Source organism: Prionailurus bengalensis, chromosome B2, assembly GCF_016509475.1.
Source record: "Prionailurus bengalensis isolate Pbe53 chromosome B2, Fcat_Pben_1.1_paternal_pri, whole genome shotgun sequence".
In the NCBI taxonomy this organism is placed as follows: domain Eukaryota; kingdom Metazoa; phylum Chordata; class Mammalia; order Carnivora; family Felidae; genus Prionailurus; species Prionailurus bengalensis.
The window spans coordinates 98,666,584-98,681,674 of NC_057349.1; the positions used below are offsets into that span (position 1 = coordinate 98,666,584).

General features: G+C 37.4%; 1 protein-coding gene across 1 annotated transcript in view; it reads right to left on the bottom strand.

The window, feature by feature from the left end:
• AK9 (adenylate kinase 9) overlaps window positions 1–15,091 on the bottom strand; it is a 135,391-nt gene that overhangs the window by 8,337 nt on the left and 111,963 nt on the right. Inside the window, 4 exon segments of the mRNA XM_043592094.1 lie at window positions 3,303–3,523; window positions 3,627–3,773; window positions 6,178–6,379; window positions 12,515–12,728. Of these exon segments, the coding sequence (XP_043448029.1) occupies window positions 3,303–3,523; window positions 3,627–3,773; window positions 6,178–6,379; window positions 12,515–12,728 (784 nt within the window).

A 15,091-nucleotide genomic window follows, 5' to 3' on the forward strand; every position in this document is an offset into this window, starting at 1 on the left:
TACATTTTAATGGTCCCTTTAACTAGTGAGAAGTTTTACCTTTTAAAAATTATTATTATGACTAGGATGGTCTTAAATTAACTATAAAATTATGAAGCATAAATCATACTTTGTTATTATTATGCCTCAGAAGATCTTAAATTAACTATAAAATTATGAAGCATAACCCATACTTCATTATGTGACGATGTAAACATAAAATTTATCCTTAGGATTGAAGTGATGATCTATAAGCCAAGGAATGCAGAAGATTTCTGGAAACAGTGGAAGCTAAGAGAAAGACATGGAACAGATTCTCTCCTAGAGACTTCAGAGACAGTATGGCCCTGGTCACACCTTGATTTTGAGCTTCTAGCCTTCAGTACTATGAGAGAATAAATTTCTGTTGTTTAAGACACCCAGTTTAAGGCCTTTTGTCACAGCAGCCTCAGGAAACTAAGACAATTGCAAAATATCATGACTTCTGTCTTGTTGGCATTCTTTCTTGCCTTCTCAGCTTGTTCACTCGATAAGACAAGCTGCCATGTTGGAAAGGACTACATGGGAAGGAACTGAAGGTGGTCTCTGGGCCAACAGCCAGCAAGGAACTGAGGCCCTCAACCCAACAATCCTCAAGGAACAAAATCTTGTCAACAATACACGAACGAATGTGGTGGTAGATTCTTTCTCAGTTGGGCCTTCAGGTGAGACAATAATCCTAGACAATACCTGGATTAGAGACCCTGAAGCAGAGAAGCCAGTTACACTGTGCCTGGATTCCTGACCCACAGAAATTGTGCATGCATGTGTGTGTGCGTGTGTGTGTGTATTATATGCTGCTAAGTTTTAAAATAATTTGTTATGCAGCAATAGATAAACTAATACACTATTCACCTGTTGTTTATGACACAGATGAAAAGGCTAAGCCCTAATATTCCTTCCCTACAAAGGATATTAAACTATTATAATACTACAGTACTATGGTATAATAATATATTATATTATTAAAGAATATAGTATTACATAGTGCTATAATATTATATTATATGGTACTACAGTATTACAATCCTAGATTGCTCTTTAGCTCAGATGTGCTTAACCTCACCAATCCTGACAGGTTTTGTGACAGGGACAGGGTAATTTAGAATCATATGACTACAAGTCCTAAAAGATACTCAATTATCTCTTCTTCTGATTTTGGGGTATTCTTGATGACATCTGGCAATAACTACGTATCTTATTCTGATGTAATAAGCAGAATGAGGAAGAGTCTCTTTAATCTTCTAGCCCTGACCTTGCTCCATATCATTAGAGTAAACTTTGGCTCCCCGATAGGAGATCATTTGAAAAGCATACAAAAGAAATGTGGAATGAAAAAACAAGTCAAGACTAATTTCAAACAATCAGGTACAGGTTAGATTATTAGGTGGAAGTTGAAGCAGAAGATCAACAGGGTAGTCTTCGATCAAACTATTCAAGGCAGAGGCATGTATATATGGAGTAATAAAGTGGATACCATGGTGCCTCATCCAGACCCCACTTTCAGGGCTGACGCGGCCATCCCCCAGATGCTAGCAACATCAGTGCTGATGGGTCACAGCTGCAATGGGAATTGCCCATCTGTCATAGGTTAACCCCTCCCCCCACACCCCCCAGAGTGATCTGTGTTGAGTGGCAGGCCAATGGAGGGATACAGAACGTGGGTCCTCCCCTCAATTTGGGAAACTCTGAAGGCCCATCCTAGCTCCAGGGCTCCCCTGTCTGCTGAGGCTTCTATTTGCACCACACGGCAGGTCAGTTTCTCCCTCCGTCCAATTCCAGTGTCCTCACTCCCCTCAGGTGTATCTCCTGATTAGGGTTGCCAGATAAAATACAAGATGCTAAGGGAGTTTAAATTTCAGATTAGCAATGATGAGTTTTCAGTATTTTTTTTAGTATTAGAGTATTGGCAATATTTGGGACACACTCACACTAAAAAATTATTTGTTATTTATCTGAAATTCAAATGTAACTGGGCATTCTGTATTTTTGTTTGCTTAATCTGACAACTCAAATCCTGAGAATACTTTCTGATTAAGCTTCTGGACACAACTTTTAATCTTGAATCTGTTTCCAGGGAGCCGAATCTAAGGCAAGGAGGGTGAAATCGGGAAACAGAAATGAATGATTCACAATTTTTGCTTTCAAAGTCTGCGATGTAGTGTTTTACTAGTGTGATGCTAGCCAAAACTCACTGCGAGTTGGTTTCTCAAAACTCAATTCTTTTTTCCCTGTACTCGTCATACCGTGTAATCCTCAGGGAAAAACAAATTCCTGGTCTGCAGAAAAACAGGAACCAGGGATACTGATTATACCCAAATAATGAAGCAAATCAAGACTAAATGATGCAGCATCCTCATTGCATTTTTCCTTGTACAAGATTCTCTTAGTCACGTTGCTCTCGTACCTCATTACATCTTCTCTGTTAAACAAAGTCGCTAACCAAATGTCTCTACAGATAAATTCCTTAGAGTCATCACTCTTTTTTTTTTTTTTTTTTCAACGTTTTTTATTTATTTTTGGGACAGAGAGAGACAGAGCATGAACGGGGCAGGGGCAGAGAGAGAGGGAGACACAGAATTGGAAACAGGCTCCAGGCTCTGAGCCATCAGCCCAGAGCCCGACACGGGGCTTGAACTCACGGACCGCGAGATCGTGACCTGGCTGAAGTTGGACGCTTAACCGACTGCGCCACCCAGGCGCCCCAGGAGTCATCACTCTTTTTAGAGATATCAGATATAGATAACTTTCCTTGTATTTTGTGTATTTCTAGAGAAAATCAAGTAACTTAGAGGAATATATTTTCTTTCATGGATTCGAAATACATATTAAAAGGCATTTATGCTTACATTTAGTTTTTTATAGACTCAACATTTATCTAATACCATAACGGATATAAATACTAAAAATAACTTTAATTCTAGGTTCATAAACAAAATTTTGCCAAATGTCATTCCACAGACCACTGCTTTCGTATGACTAGCATTCTTGAAACTTAGCTTCTTATGTGGCATTCCAAACACTATAAACTCTTCTAGTGAGAGGCTATGTATTACTTTTACGTGCTAGGTTCACACAGGAATTCAATAAATGATAGCCTGAGTAGTGGCAGTCATTTATTAGAACAGTTTACATGCTCCAGTAACTGGATAGTACCACATACTTAAAATGCTGATTAAGATCGTGGGAACAAATGTTCAAATTGAATGAATTATGGTAACAAGAGTCAGGCATGTGTAGACTTTAATATTTTATTATATTTTAATAACAAGGTGTTTTCTTACCTGCGTTTATTCTTTCCAGGTATGTCTGCATATATTTATTCACCATTTGAACTTTCTTAATGACTTCATTCCACACCCACCATTTGCTGTGAAATCCATCAATCACATACCAGTTCTGATGTTGTTCTTGATAATATTGCCTAATCTCATTAATATTTTTGCGGTGTTTTGAGTTTTTGACTGCCATAATTTGTGTGCTATTGTGCAGTGGATAAGGCAAACTAATAACGAAACAGAATGAATGGAAAAAGTTGTAAAAAACATACTTGTTTCTTGGATGATTAAAGTTCATTTCTTTATCATTGCTTTCATCACACACATTACCTTGGTTCCTTTTTTTTTTCCAGGAACAATCTTTTGAAAATCTCCTTGGAAGGCACATCCAGCTCAAAGATGACCATGGGAATGATTGACCTAGATTCCAGGAGGCTGATTTGATACTTAGTTACAGGATAGCCATCGATGACAACACTAACAAGGGGAAACATGAAAATAATTCCAGATTTCTTTTCTCTTATACCTTCCTTCCTGTTTTCTAGAAGCAGTCTATCTCTTTAGGAGTAGCCCCATGGCCTTCCTTGTGTAACTTGATTTATTGTCTTTGTACTTTGCCATCTTTATCTCTATATTTTTAACTTCAGTCAGCCCAGGAGCCAGGTGTAGGGCAGCATACATACAGACACAGCTCTGAATTCATACACTTAGCATCACAGAGCTAGGCTTTGGCAGAATTCAAGAGAACACACATAATACCTTGAGCATTGTGTTATTCAATTGGCGCTATTATTTTAAGAAATGAAACAGTGGAAAGAGTATAGGTTTCAGAGGCAGACAGACTTAGATTTGAGACCTAGTTTGACCTCTCTGAGTGCCAGTTTTTAGTAAAATAGGGGAGATGATATTTAACCCTTACAGTTGTCTTAAAGACTTATAGACCTAGTATGTAAAGCAACTAGAACAGGAACTGGCACAATGAATAGTATCCTAGTAAGAGATTAAGCAAATATGGGAAGACAGTTGTGCTCTAAGCTTGCTTTTATACTAAAGTTCTGTGGGGAGGCCGGCGAGTGGGAGGAGAGACAGGGAGTTGGTGAGAGTAGCCCCGTGATATCTGAGAAAGAATGTTCCATCAGGACCCATCACGCCTCTGAGCAGAAATGACAGAGAATTTAAGTTAGTCCAACAGTCTGAGATAATGAGAGTATTACTATCAAACTCAGATGAGGAATAAAGACTGTCCACAAATTCTGGGAGGAGTGACCCCCAAGGTCTGGAAACTCCCTCTGAGGTGGGAGCAGGCTGGGCCTGCCAGTTGGTGGTCTTCAAGAGGGGCTGGTTTAGAGGAAGTCACAGGACCCCCTCACTCCGTGCTCTGTGGCCAAGTCTCTAGGCAGTAGTTCTAAGTTCCATGGCAGAGAGAACTGTAAATTAATGTAGCCAGGCAAACCTAATAGAGAACGTTATGGGAGTGCCATTGATGTTTTGACGTTTTTTTAATGGAGAGTAGCTCAATTTCTTTGCTTGTGAAAGGTTGCTTGAGTGACCGTCAGGATTAGAAACATTCAGGGTGATTAGGCAGTCACTATCCTGGTGTTAGGATGAAATAAAACATTTGTGACTCAGGGTTGTGTTCACTGAGATCCCTCGCATGCAAAGCTAAACACCAGGGAGGAGGTAACTCAGTTTGTGTAAGTCCCAGGGCCTTCCCTGGGGGAAAAATCTGACACCCCAGAATCTGCTCTTCTGTAACTGAAATTAAGAGAACCGGCAAAGGACTTGGTTAAAGAGCAGAGGCAGGGAAGGGCATAAAGGCTCCTACTGTAAGACAACTGTAAGTAAATTGGTGGGATTCTAGGTCAGTGACCTGGGCTCATGAGCAGGGCCTTGGCTTGCCCTGGCTTCTATAACTGGGTTTGGCCGGTGGCTGTGTTGGGAGAGTCATGGTTGAGCAGAGAAGTGTAAACTAAAGAGAGAGCTCAGGAAAGGGACCTTCCTGTCCAGATGTAGCATTAAGGGAGGGGCACTGCTACCTGTGCAGAGAGCTGGGCCAGTGCGAGACCATCTCTGTTAGACCAGTACCGTCTGGGGGGCAGGGGAAGGCCACTCCTCCATCATTCCATGGGGCAGTGAGAAGGTCTACTAGGCTCTGGAAGTCACACTGGCCTCCTTTGTCAGCAGTGTAAGGCCAGAAACTTTTAGACGATACACAGGTTGCTACAGGGAATGCAGTGGCCAGCTTGCTATTCTGGCATATAAGTGTTCAAGCCAAGTTTTAGCCTGACAGAAAATTAAAAATATATAACCATGTAGGTGCCTAAGGTTTGAGAAGTAGATCTCACCCTTTACAAGAGCTTTAAACCTTGTTGAAGATAAGTGTTTTAATTTTTTTTTTTCAACGTTTATTTATTTTTGGGACAGAGAGAGACAGAGCATGAACGGGGGAGGGGCAGAGTGAGAGGGAGACACAGAATCGGAAACAGGCTCCAGGCTCTGAGCCATCAGCCCAGAGCCCGATGCGGGGCTCGAACTCGGGGCTCGAACTCACGGACCGCGAGATCGTGACCTGGCTGAAGTCGGACGCTCAACCGACTGCGCCACCCAGGCGCCCCGAAGATAAGTGTTTTAAATTCTGTGAGTGATTTCTTGATTTAACTCCCTCCCTACCGCCCACTCCCACTTACCCCGCAGTATTACATATACTTTCCAAGTTTTAGCCTGACAGAAAATTAAAAATATATAACCATGTAGGTGCCTAAGGTTTGAGAAGTAGATCTCACCCTTTACAAGAGCTTTAAACCTTGTTGAAGATAAGTGTTTTAAATTCTGTGAGTGATTTCTTGATTTAACTCCCTCCCCACCGCCCACTCCCACTTACCCCGCAGTATTACATATACTTTCCATCAGAGATATTTCTAAGGCTTGAATAGCCAGTTCATCAGGTGCTGTCATTCCTTTATGAAGATGCCAATTCAACATGAGCGCCAGCTCTGTTTCTGGTTGGCTGTTTAATACATAACGCATCGCCTCTCCTATTGACAAGCGCTTTAAGCCATATTCACTTGAAATTTTTTTGGCAACTGAAAAAGATTAAAACTTTAAACTTACTCCATTTCACAAATTCATCAGTCAACCTTATTTTTAATTTCTGGTTAATTGATGTCCACAGTGAGCTAATCTTCATATTCCCTGAAGAAATTTTGAAAGCCAAAATTGTTACATTTTATTGAACTAATACTGTCAAAGGTTAATCATTATTAATATTTCAGGTATGTGGCTAACGAGCCAACTCCGTGGGGTTTTTTTTTCATAACCAAACCAATATTTAAGTGTTTTCTTCCTTCTGCACAAGGTAGCAAAATTTTTGAGAGCTTTACATGGCATCTTATGTGTACTATTTATATTTGGAATTATGTCCAAAATAATAATCTAATACTCTAATAATCTAATACTCCTGTGTACTATTTCTATTTGGAATTATGTCCAAAATAATAGTCTAATGCTCCTGTGTCACCGAACACATGAAACTATATGTTTCCTCATCTATCTATTTATGGAATCCATGCTTCAATCAGAATAGCATATCCCTACACAGTTAGGTCTCAGTTAATCCTATAGGAAATAACTTTTAAAAATTATAATGGCATACCTGACATTTTAATAGTAATTTTTAACTCACAAGGCAATTTTTCTTCTGTGACTTTATCTGATATTTTCAACCATTCCATCAGGTGGATAGAATGAATATTGAAATTCTAATTTTATAGATGAGAGGACTCATGCCCACTAAAATGGAATAATCTGTCCAAAGTCACATAGGTGTTGCCATTGGTTGAAACAAGATCCATTTTGACTTCTGCTTCACCTAAATGAGACCATAGGCAATGGCTTTCAGTAACTACTAAATGTAGGCATGCTCTGTAATGGTCTATGTACCCTGCCTCATCGTGTCTGAAAACAAGGGAGTGTAGAGGACACCGAGAGAGCCCATCCTATCTCACGGGGAATGCAGATTAACTGACCACAGTTAGGGCCACCCCAAAGGGAAGCCCTTGCAAGAGCTACAGAGCCCTTAATCTTAGCTTTGCCATAAATGTTGGAATCAGACCTACTTTTTAAAGTTCTAATAATAATAAGGCTTTTATAATTTGATACGTTGTTAAAAGTTCACCTCTGTTTCAACAAAGAAATGGGAAATCAAAACAGTATGGTATTAACACAGAAACAGACACACAGATCAATAGAATGAAAGAGAGCACCCAGAAATAAACCTGTGTGTATATGGTCAATTAACATATGACAAAGGAGGGAAGAATACACAATGGGGAAAAGATAGTCTTCAATAAATGGTGTTGTGAAAACTGGACAGCTGCATGCAAAAGAATAAAACTGTATCACTTACACCATATACAAAACTATACTTAAAATGGATTAAAGACCTAAATGTAAGACCTGAAACCATAAAACTCATAAAAGAAAATATAGGCAACAATCTCTTAGACTTTGGCCATAGCAATATTTTTCTGGACATGTTTCCTTGGGCAAAGGAAACAAAAGCACAAATAAACTATTGGAACTATATCAAACTAAAAAGCTGTTGCAAAGTGAAGGAAACTATTGATAAAACAAAAGGCAACCTACTAAACTGGATATATCCATTAACAAAAGGCAACCTACTAAATTATCCATTGGCTAATTTCTAAAATATATAAAGAGATCAGCTAATAATACCACAAGTCAACTAATAATAATACTAAGTACCAAAAATCAAATAATGTGATTAAAAAAAAATGGGCAGAAGACCTGAATAGACATTTTTTCCAAAGAAGACATAGAGATGGTCATGCAAAGATGCTCAACATCACTCATCGTCAGGGAAATGCAAAACAAAACCACAATGAGATATAACTTCATACCAGTCAGAATAGCTAGTATCACAAGACAAGAAACAACAAGTGCTGATGAGGATGTGGAGAAAAGGGAAACTTACACTGCTGGGAATTTAAATTGGTACAGCCACTGTGGAAAATAGTATGGAGGTTCCACAAGAAATTACAAATGGAAATACCATATAATTCAGTAATTCCATTGCTGGGTATTTACCCAAAGAAAACAAAAATGCTAATTTGAAAAGATATATGCACCCTATGTTTACTGCAGCATTATTTACAATAGCCAAGATATGGAATCAACGTTAAGTGTCTGTTGATAGATGAATGGATAAAGATGTCACACATACACACACACACACACACACACACACACACACAATGGAATACTAATCAGCCATAAAAAAGAATGAGATCTTGGGGCACCTAGGTGGCTCGGTTTGGTGTCTGACTCTTGCTTTTGGCTCAGGTCATGATCTCACTGTTCATGAGTTTGAGCCCCACATTGGGCTCTGTGGTGACATTATGGAGCCTGTCTGGGATTTTCTGTCTCCTTCTCTCTCTGCCTTTCTCTTTCTCTCTCTTGATAATAAATAAGCATTTAAAAAAAAAAGAATGAGATCTTGCCATTTATGACAACGTGGATGGACCTACAGACAGAGAAAGATAAATACTATTATGAAATCACTTATATGTGGCATCTGAAAAAAACAAATGAACAAACAAACAAGAAACAGCAACAAACTCGTAAATACGGAGAACAAACTGGTGGTTGCCCAAAGTGGGGTAGGGAGATAGGTGAAATAGTGAATGGGGATTAAGAGGCACACAGAAAAATAAATGAGAAATAAGAACGTTTATCCACATTTTCACCTTTGCTCTGGTTGTGGGATCCTATTTCAAATGTCAATGATTTGGTTTCTTTGGGAATTATTACGTTTGTGAACATTTAGAATGTGACTATTAAAGACTCATCATGTTAGGAGGTTTAAATGGGCAAAACAAACTTTTCATATGAAGAGCTGGAACACAAAACTCCCTTTTATTCTGCCTGGTGACAAATTTGTCTTTGACCTCTTCTTTCCCCTTCATTCTCGATTTAGTCAGTCATTAAGTCTTATTGTTTTCCTTTGAAATACCTCCTGTATCTGTCCTTTCCATTCAATTCTTATTGTGACCAACCATTGTTCATGTTGTTATCATGTTATCTTGAAAACTAATGTTTTGTTGGACTATTTGCCTTAAAAAAAAAAAAGGCACAGTCCAAAGTTATACAAAATTCAAACATTATAGGAGTATAGTTTACCAAGTGTCTTTTTCAGCAATGATAGGATAATGGATTTTTACTCTTTAAACTATTAATACAGTAGATTATATCTCCATCTTTTAAAATCTTATATTAAAATATCTTAATATAATTTTATGCTAACATAATCTTAATATGCTGTTATTTGACTGTAATTATAAGTGATACTAACTTATAATTTCTTGTATTATCTTTGTTAGGTTTTGATATCACCATTATGCTAACTTAAAAATGAATTTGTACTCTTTATAACCTTTTGATTATATTGACTATAATTCTGCCCATATAAATATTTGATTGTATATTTTTAATTTTTTAAAAATATTTGCTTATATTTATTGAGGACTATACTCCTTAATAACAAAAGAAACTGGAAATAAATTGGGAAACTTATTGTCTTCTTTGCTCTGAAAAAGCTTCAAAAACACAGAAATTGTTTTTTAATTCTATGAAAGTTTGATACAATTTTTCTCTAAAATCATTGATTGATCCTGGACTGTTTTGGAATGGGGTTATATTTTTGAATGACTTTTCTTGAGTACTTATTATCCCATTTAGGTTTTCTATCTCCTTTTGAGTCAATTCTGAGAGTTGGTTTTCTGGAGAAGTGGCACTAGCTTTCAGGAGATTCTTTTATACTCAAGAATAACAAAGGACACATCAATAACAGAAGGGATAAAAACCATATGATCATTTCAATAGATGCAGAAAAAGCACTTGGCAAAGTACAACATCCATTCATAATAAAAACTCTCGACAAAGTAGGTTTAGAGGTAACAGTACCTCAACATAATAAAGTCCTTATATGAAAAACCCACACCTAACATCATATTCATTGGGGAAAAGCTCTCAGCTGAAGACAGGAACAGGACAAGGATGTCTACTTTCACCACTTTTTTTCAACATAGTACTGGAAGTCCTAACCACAGTAATCAGATGAGAGAAAGGAATAAAAGACATCCAAATTGGTAAAGAAGAAGTGAAACTTCACTATTTGCAAATGACATTATACTATATATAGAAAACCCTAAGGACTCCACCGAAAAATTACTAGAACTGATAAATGAATTCAGTAAGATTGCAAGATACAAAATCAATGTACAGAAATGTGTTGCATTTCTCCATACTAATAATGAAGTAGCAGAAAGAGAAATTAGGAAAACAATACTACTTATAATTGCACCAAAAATAATAAGACACTTAGAAATAAACTTAATCAAAGAGGTGAAAGACCTATACTCTGAAAACTATAAAACATTGAGGAAACAAATTAAAGATGACACAAAGAAATAGAAAAACATTTCATGCTCATGGATTGGAAGAACAAATATTGTTAAAATGTTTATACTACTCAAGGTAATCTACAGATTTAATGCAATCTCTATCAAAATACAACAGCATTTTTCACAGAACTAGAACAAGCAATCCTAAAAAATTTGTATGGAACCATAAAAATCCTGAATAGCAAAGCAATCTTGAAAAAGAAAAACAAAACTAGAGGTATCATAATTCCAGACTTCAAATTATTTTACAAAGCTGTAGTAATCAAAACTGTATGGTACTGGCACAAAAACAACACGTAGATCAATGGAACAGAATAGAAAACCCAAAAATGAATCAACAATTACATGGTCAATCTTTGACAAAGCAGGAAAGAATATGCAATGGGAAAAAGACAATCTCTTCAACAAGTGATATTGGGAAGACTGGACAGCTGCATGCAAAAGAATGAAGCTGGACCTCTTTCTTACACCATATACAAAAATAAACTCAAAATGGATTAAGGACCTAAATGTGAGATGTGGAACCATAAAAATCCTAGAAGAGAGCACAGGCAGTAATTTCTCTGACATTGGCCCTAGGAACATTTTTCTAGATATGCTTCCTGAGGCAAAGGAAACAAAAAGCAAAAATAAACTATTAAGACTACATTAAAATAAAAAGCTTCTGCATAGCAAAGGAAACAACCAATAAAACTAAAAGACAACCTACTGAATACGAGAAGATACTTACAAATGACATATCTAATAAAGGATTAGTATCCAAAATATATAAAGAACTTATACAACTCAATACCCCAAAACCAAATAACCCAGTTATGGAATGGGGCAGAAAATATAAACAGACATGTCTCCAAAGAAGACATCCAGATGGCCAACAGACACACGAAAAGATGCTCAACATCACTCATCATCGCGGAAATGCAAATCAAAACGACAATGAGATATCACCTCACACCTGTCAGCATGGCTAAAATAAAATACACAAAACAACAAGTGTTGGTAAGGATGTGGAGAAATAGGAACTCTCGTGCACTGTTGGTGGGATTATAAACTGGTACAGGAACTGTGGAAGACAGTATGGAGGGATCCTCAAAAAATTAAAAATAGAACTACCCATGATACAATAATTGCACTACTGAGTATTTATCCAAAAAATACAAAACTCTAATTCAAAGGGATACATCACCCGTATGTTTATTGCAGCATTATATACAATAGCCAAATTATGGTAGCAACCTAAGTATTCATTGATAGATGAATGAATAAAGAAGATGTGGTATATTTATACCACGTATATTTATTTATATACTTCATATATTTATACAATGAAATATTATTCAGCCATAAGAAAGAATGACATGTTGCCATTTGCAACAACGTGGATGGATCTAGAGAGTGTAATGCTAAGTGAAATAAGCCAGTCAGAGAAAGACAAATACCATATGATCTTGCTCATATATGGAACTTAAGAAACAAAACAAATGAACAAAGAAAAAAAGACAAACAAAAACCAGACCCTTTAATACAGAGAACAAACTAATGGTTACCAGATGGGTGGTGGGTAGAGGGATGAATGAAATAGGTGATGGGGATTAAGAACACACTTATCTTGATGAGCACTGAGTAATATATGGAATTGGTGAATCACTATATTGTACACCTAAAATGAACATAACACTGTATGTTAGCTACACTGGGGGAACAAAAAAGGAATAACAAAGGCAAACACATGCTTACCTGTAGTTTTCCCAGATTTTGGAGGCCCCAGAATTGCAATCCTAATGGGCATAGTAGGCTTAGGTTTGGGTTGGCGGATATATTTGATTGGGTTCTTCATAAATTTTTCTCTAGATTCCTTACTAGATAGAAAATAAATATACTGACGATGGATTACAGCATAAACTGGATTCTCTGAAGTTTCAATTGGCTTGATTGTCTCTCCTTCCCTTAGCTGCAATATGTACACAATTGAATTCATAAATTAGCTTTAAGTTATACAGCATTCCCCCAAATACATTTGAATACATTTGTAAAATAAGAATATCTTTCTTACAAAATAAGAAAACTAATTATAACTTAATCTTAATATTAAAAACTGTATAAAAAGAACAATTTATTTTATACCCACATGCAACTGATGAAATCTGAAATACACTTCAGTTTATGACCATTATAGTTCCCATACTTCCTCTATAATGTCTTTAGTGTATGTTTTTGCCAAGGAATGTAAAGTTGTTTGCATATATTCATGGGCCAGTTTATCCTCACAAAAAGGTCCATTCCTAAGGTGGTGTTACGAATGAAAATGTGTTCCCCCAAATTCAAAGGTTTAAGCCTAATCCCCAAAGTGACTGTATTTGGAGACAGGGCCTTTCAGGAGGTAAAGGTTAAGTGAGGTCATAAGAGTGGGGCCCTAATCCAACGAGACTGGTGTCTTATATGAAGAGGAAGAGACACCAGGAGTACATAAGCACAGAGGAAAGGCCATGTGAGGACATAGTGAGAAGGTGGTCATCTTCAAGCCAGGAAGAGAGGCCTCACCAGAAAACTATCTCTGCTGGCAATTTGACCTTGGATTTTCAGCCTCTAGAACTGTGAGAAAATACATTTCTGTTGTCTAAGCCACCTAGTCTGTGGTACTTTGTTATAGCAGCCTGAGTAGACTAACACAGATGGGGTCCTGGGCTATGTTTGGGGACATAGTGGTAGGACAAATCCTATAGGCTTCTCTTCCACATTTTATATAGGCAAAATCCCACTCACGTAAACATCCAGAGCAGCCACAAAAGGGAAAAATACCTAAAAGGCAGCTTAAGGTACAGATATGGAAGGATTGGGAGGAGTGGTTCCACATCTGTTTATTTGTTCAAGATGACAAATGGGTCATTAGTAAAGTCAGGTTTGGATATCATTTTTCTTTAAAAATTTTTTTTTTCAACGTTTATTTATTTTTGGGACAGAGAGAGACAGAACATGAACGGGGGAGGGGCAGAGAGAGAGGGAGACACAGAATCGGAAACAGGCTCCAGGCTCTGAGCCGTCAGCCCAGAGCCTGCCGCAGGGCTCGAACCCATGGACCGCGAGATCGTGACCTGGCTGAAGTCGGACGCTTAACCGACTGCGCCACCCAGGCGCCCCTGGATATCATTTTTAGAGCATTAGATGGCTAAGTATCAGCCCATACTTGACAAAGTAGGTATGAAGCAATATGATTCAAGATTGCTCCTTCCCCAAAGCTACACCAGGACAGTTGTCACACGTCAATGGTATTATCAACATTATCATTCTTGGGCTGGAGTGAAGTTCATGGCTGGGAGTAAGTGCTAGGTATAAGAAACTCAGGGGTAGTGTAGGAATGTCTGCTCTGTCTTACACTTGGTAATAAAAAAAGCTGAAAGCTTAATGATTCTATTTCAAATTCCCAGATTAAATGAGAGTCCTTACAGCAGTTTCTGCTGTTGCTCAAAATATCTAGCATGTATCCTTTCTCCTATGTAGGTCAGAATACCCATAGTGTCATCAAATCAGAAATATCGAACTGTCATGCACCCAGAAAGATTCCCAACAGCCCTGAGAAATGATCATTTATATGCTTAAACCCTTCTTATGACCATGCACTCATTTCTCTATAACACATTTTTGTACAATTCTAATTATATTTAGACATGTAACCTTCCTCCCTAAATAGGGTTCTGACTTTGTCTGCTTCTTCCCCTTTCTCACTCATCTCAGAGAAAGGGCATGACTATCTTTCAAAAGTTTTCCAGGCCATTCTAATGCTTAACTCTATCCAATTCTCTATGGAGGACACTGTCATATGTTTCTATATTCCAGCATGATATTTGAAAAGGTTTCTCTTGACATCCTATGTATGGTTAAGATAAAGAAGATAGCACAATTAAGTAAAATTGAAGTTGATTGTGTCAATATCAGCCAAGAAGGAGGTTTCAAGTAACATGCACATGGCTCCTTTTTGGATCCCATCCTCCAAAATACTTTTTATCAGTGACCAATAATAGTAATATGTATTAATAACAATAACTTTTATTGAACACTTACAAAAAACAAAACACTGTTGTAAGCACTTTATAGTAATTAACTCATTTAGTCATTATAACAATACTATAAGGTGGGAAACTATTCTTATTCCCATTATGCAAATAGGAATGACTGAGAGGTTAAATGATTTGTCCAAGGTCACTAATAAATGGTGGCAGAGGCCATGATCTTCACCACTGTGCTATATCATTGATGGAAATAAAAAGGTACACTGATCAAGTGAATAGGTAACTATCACATGACATTCTTTTATTG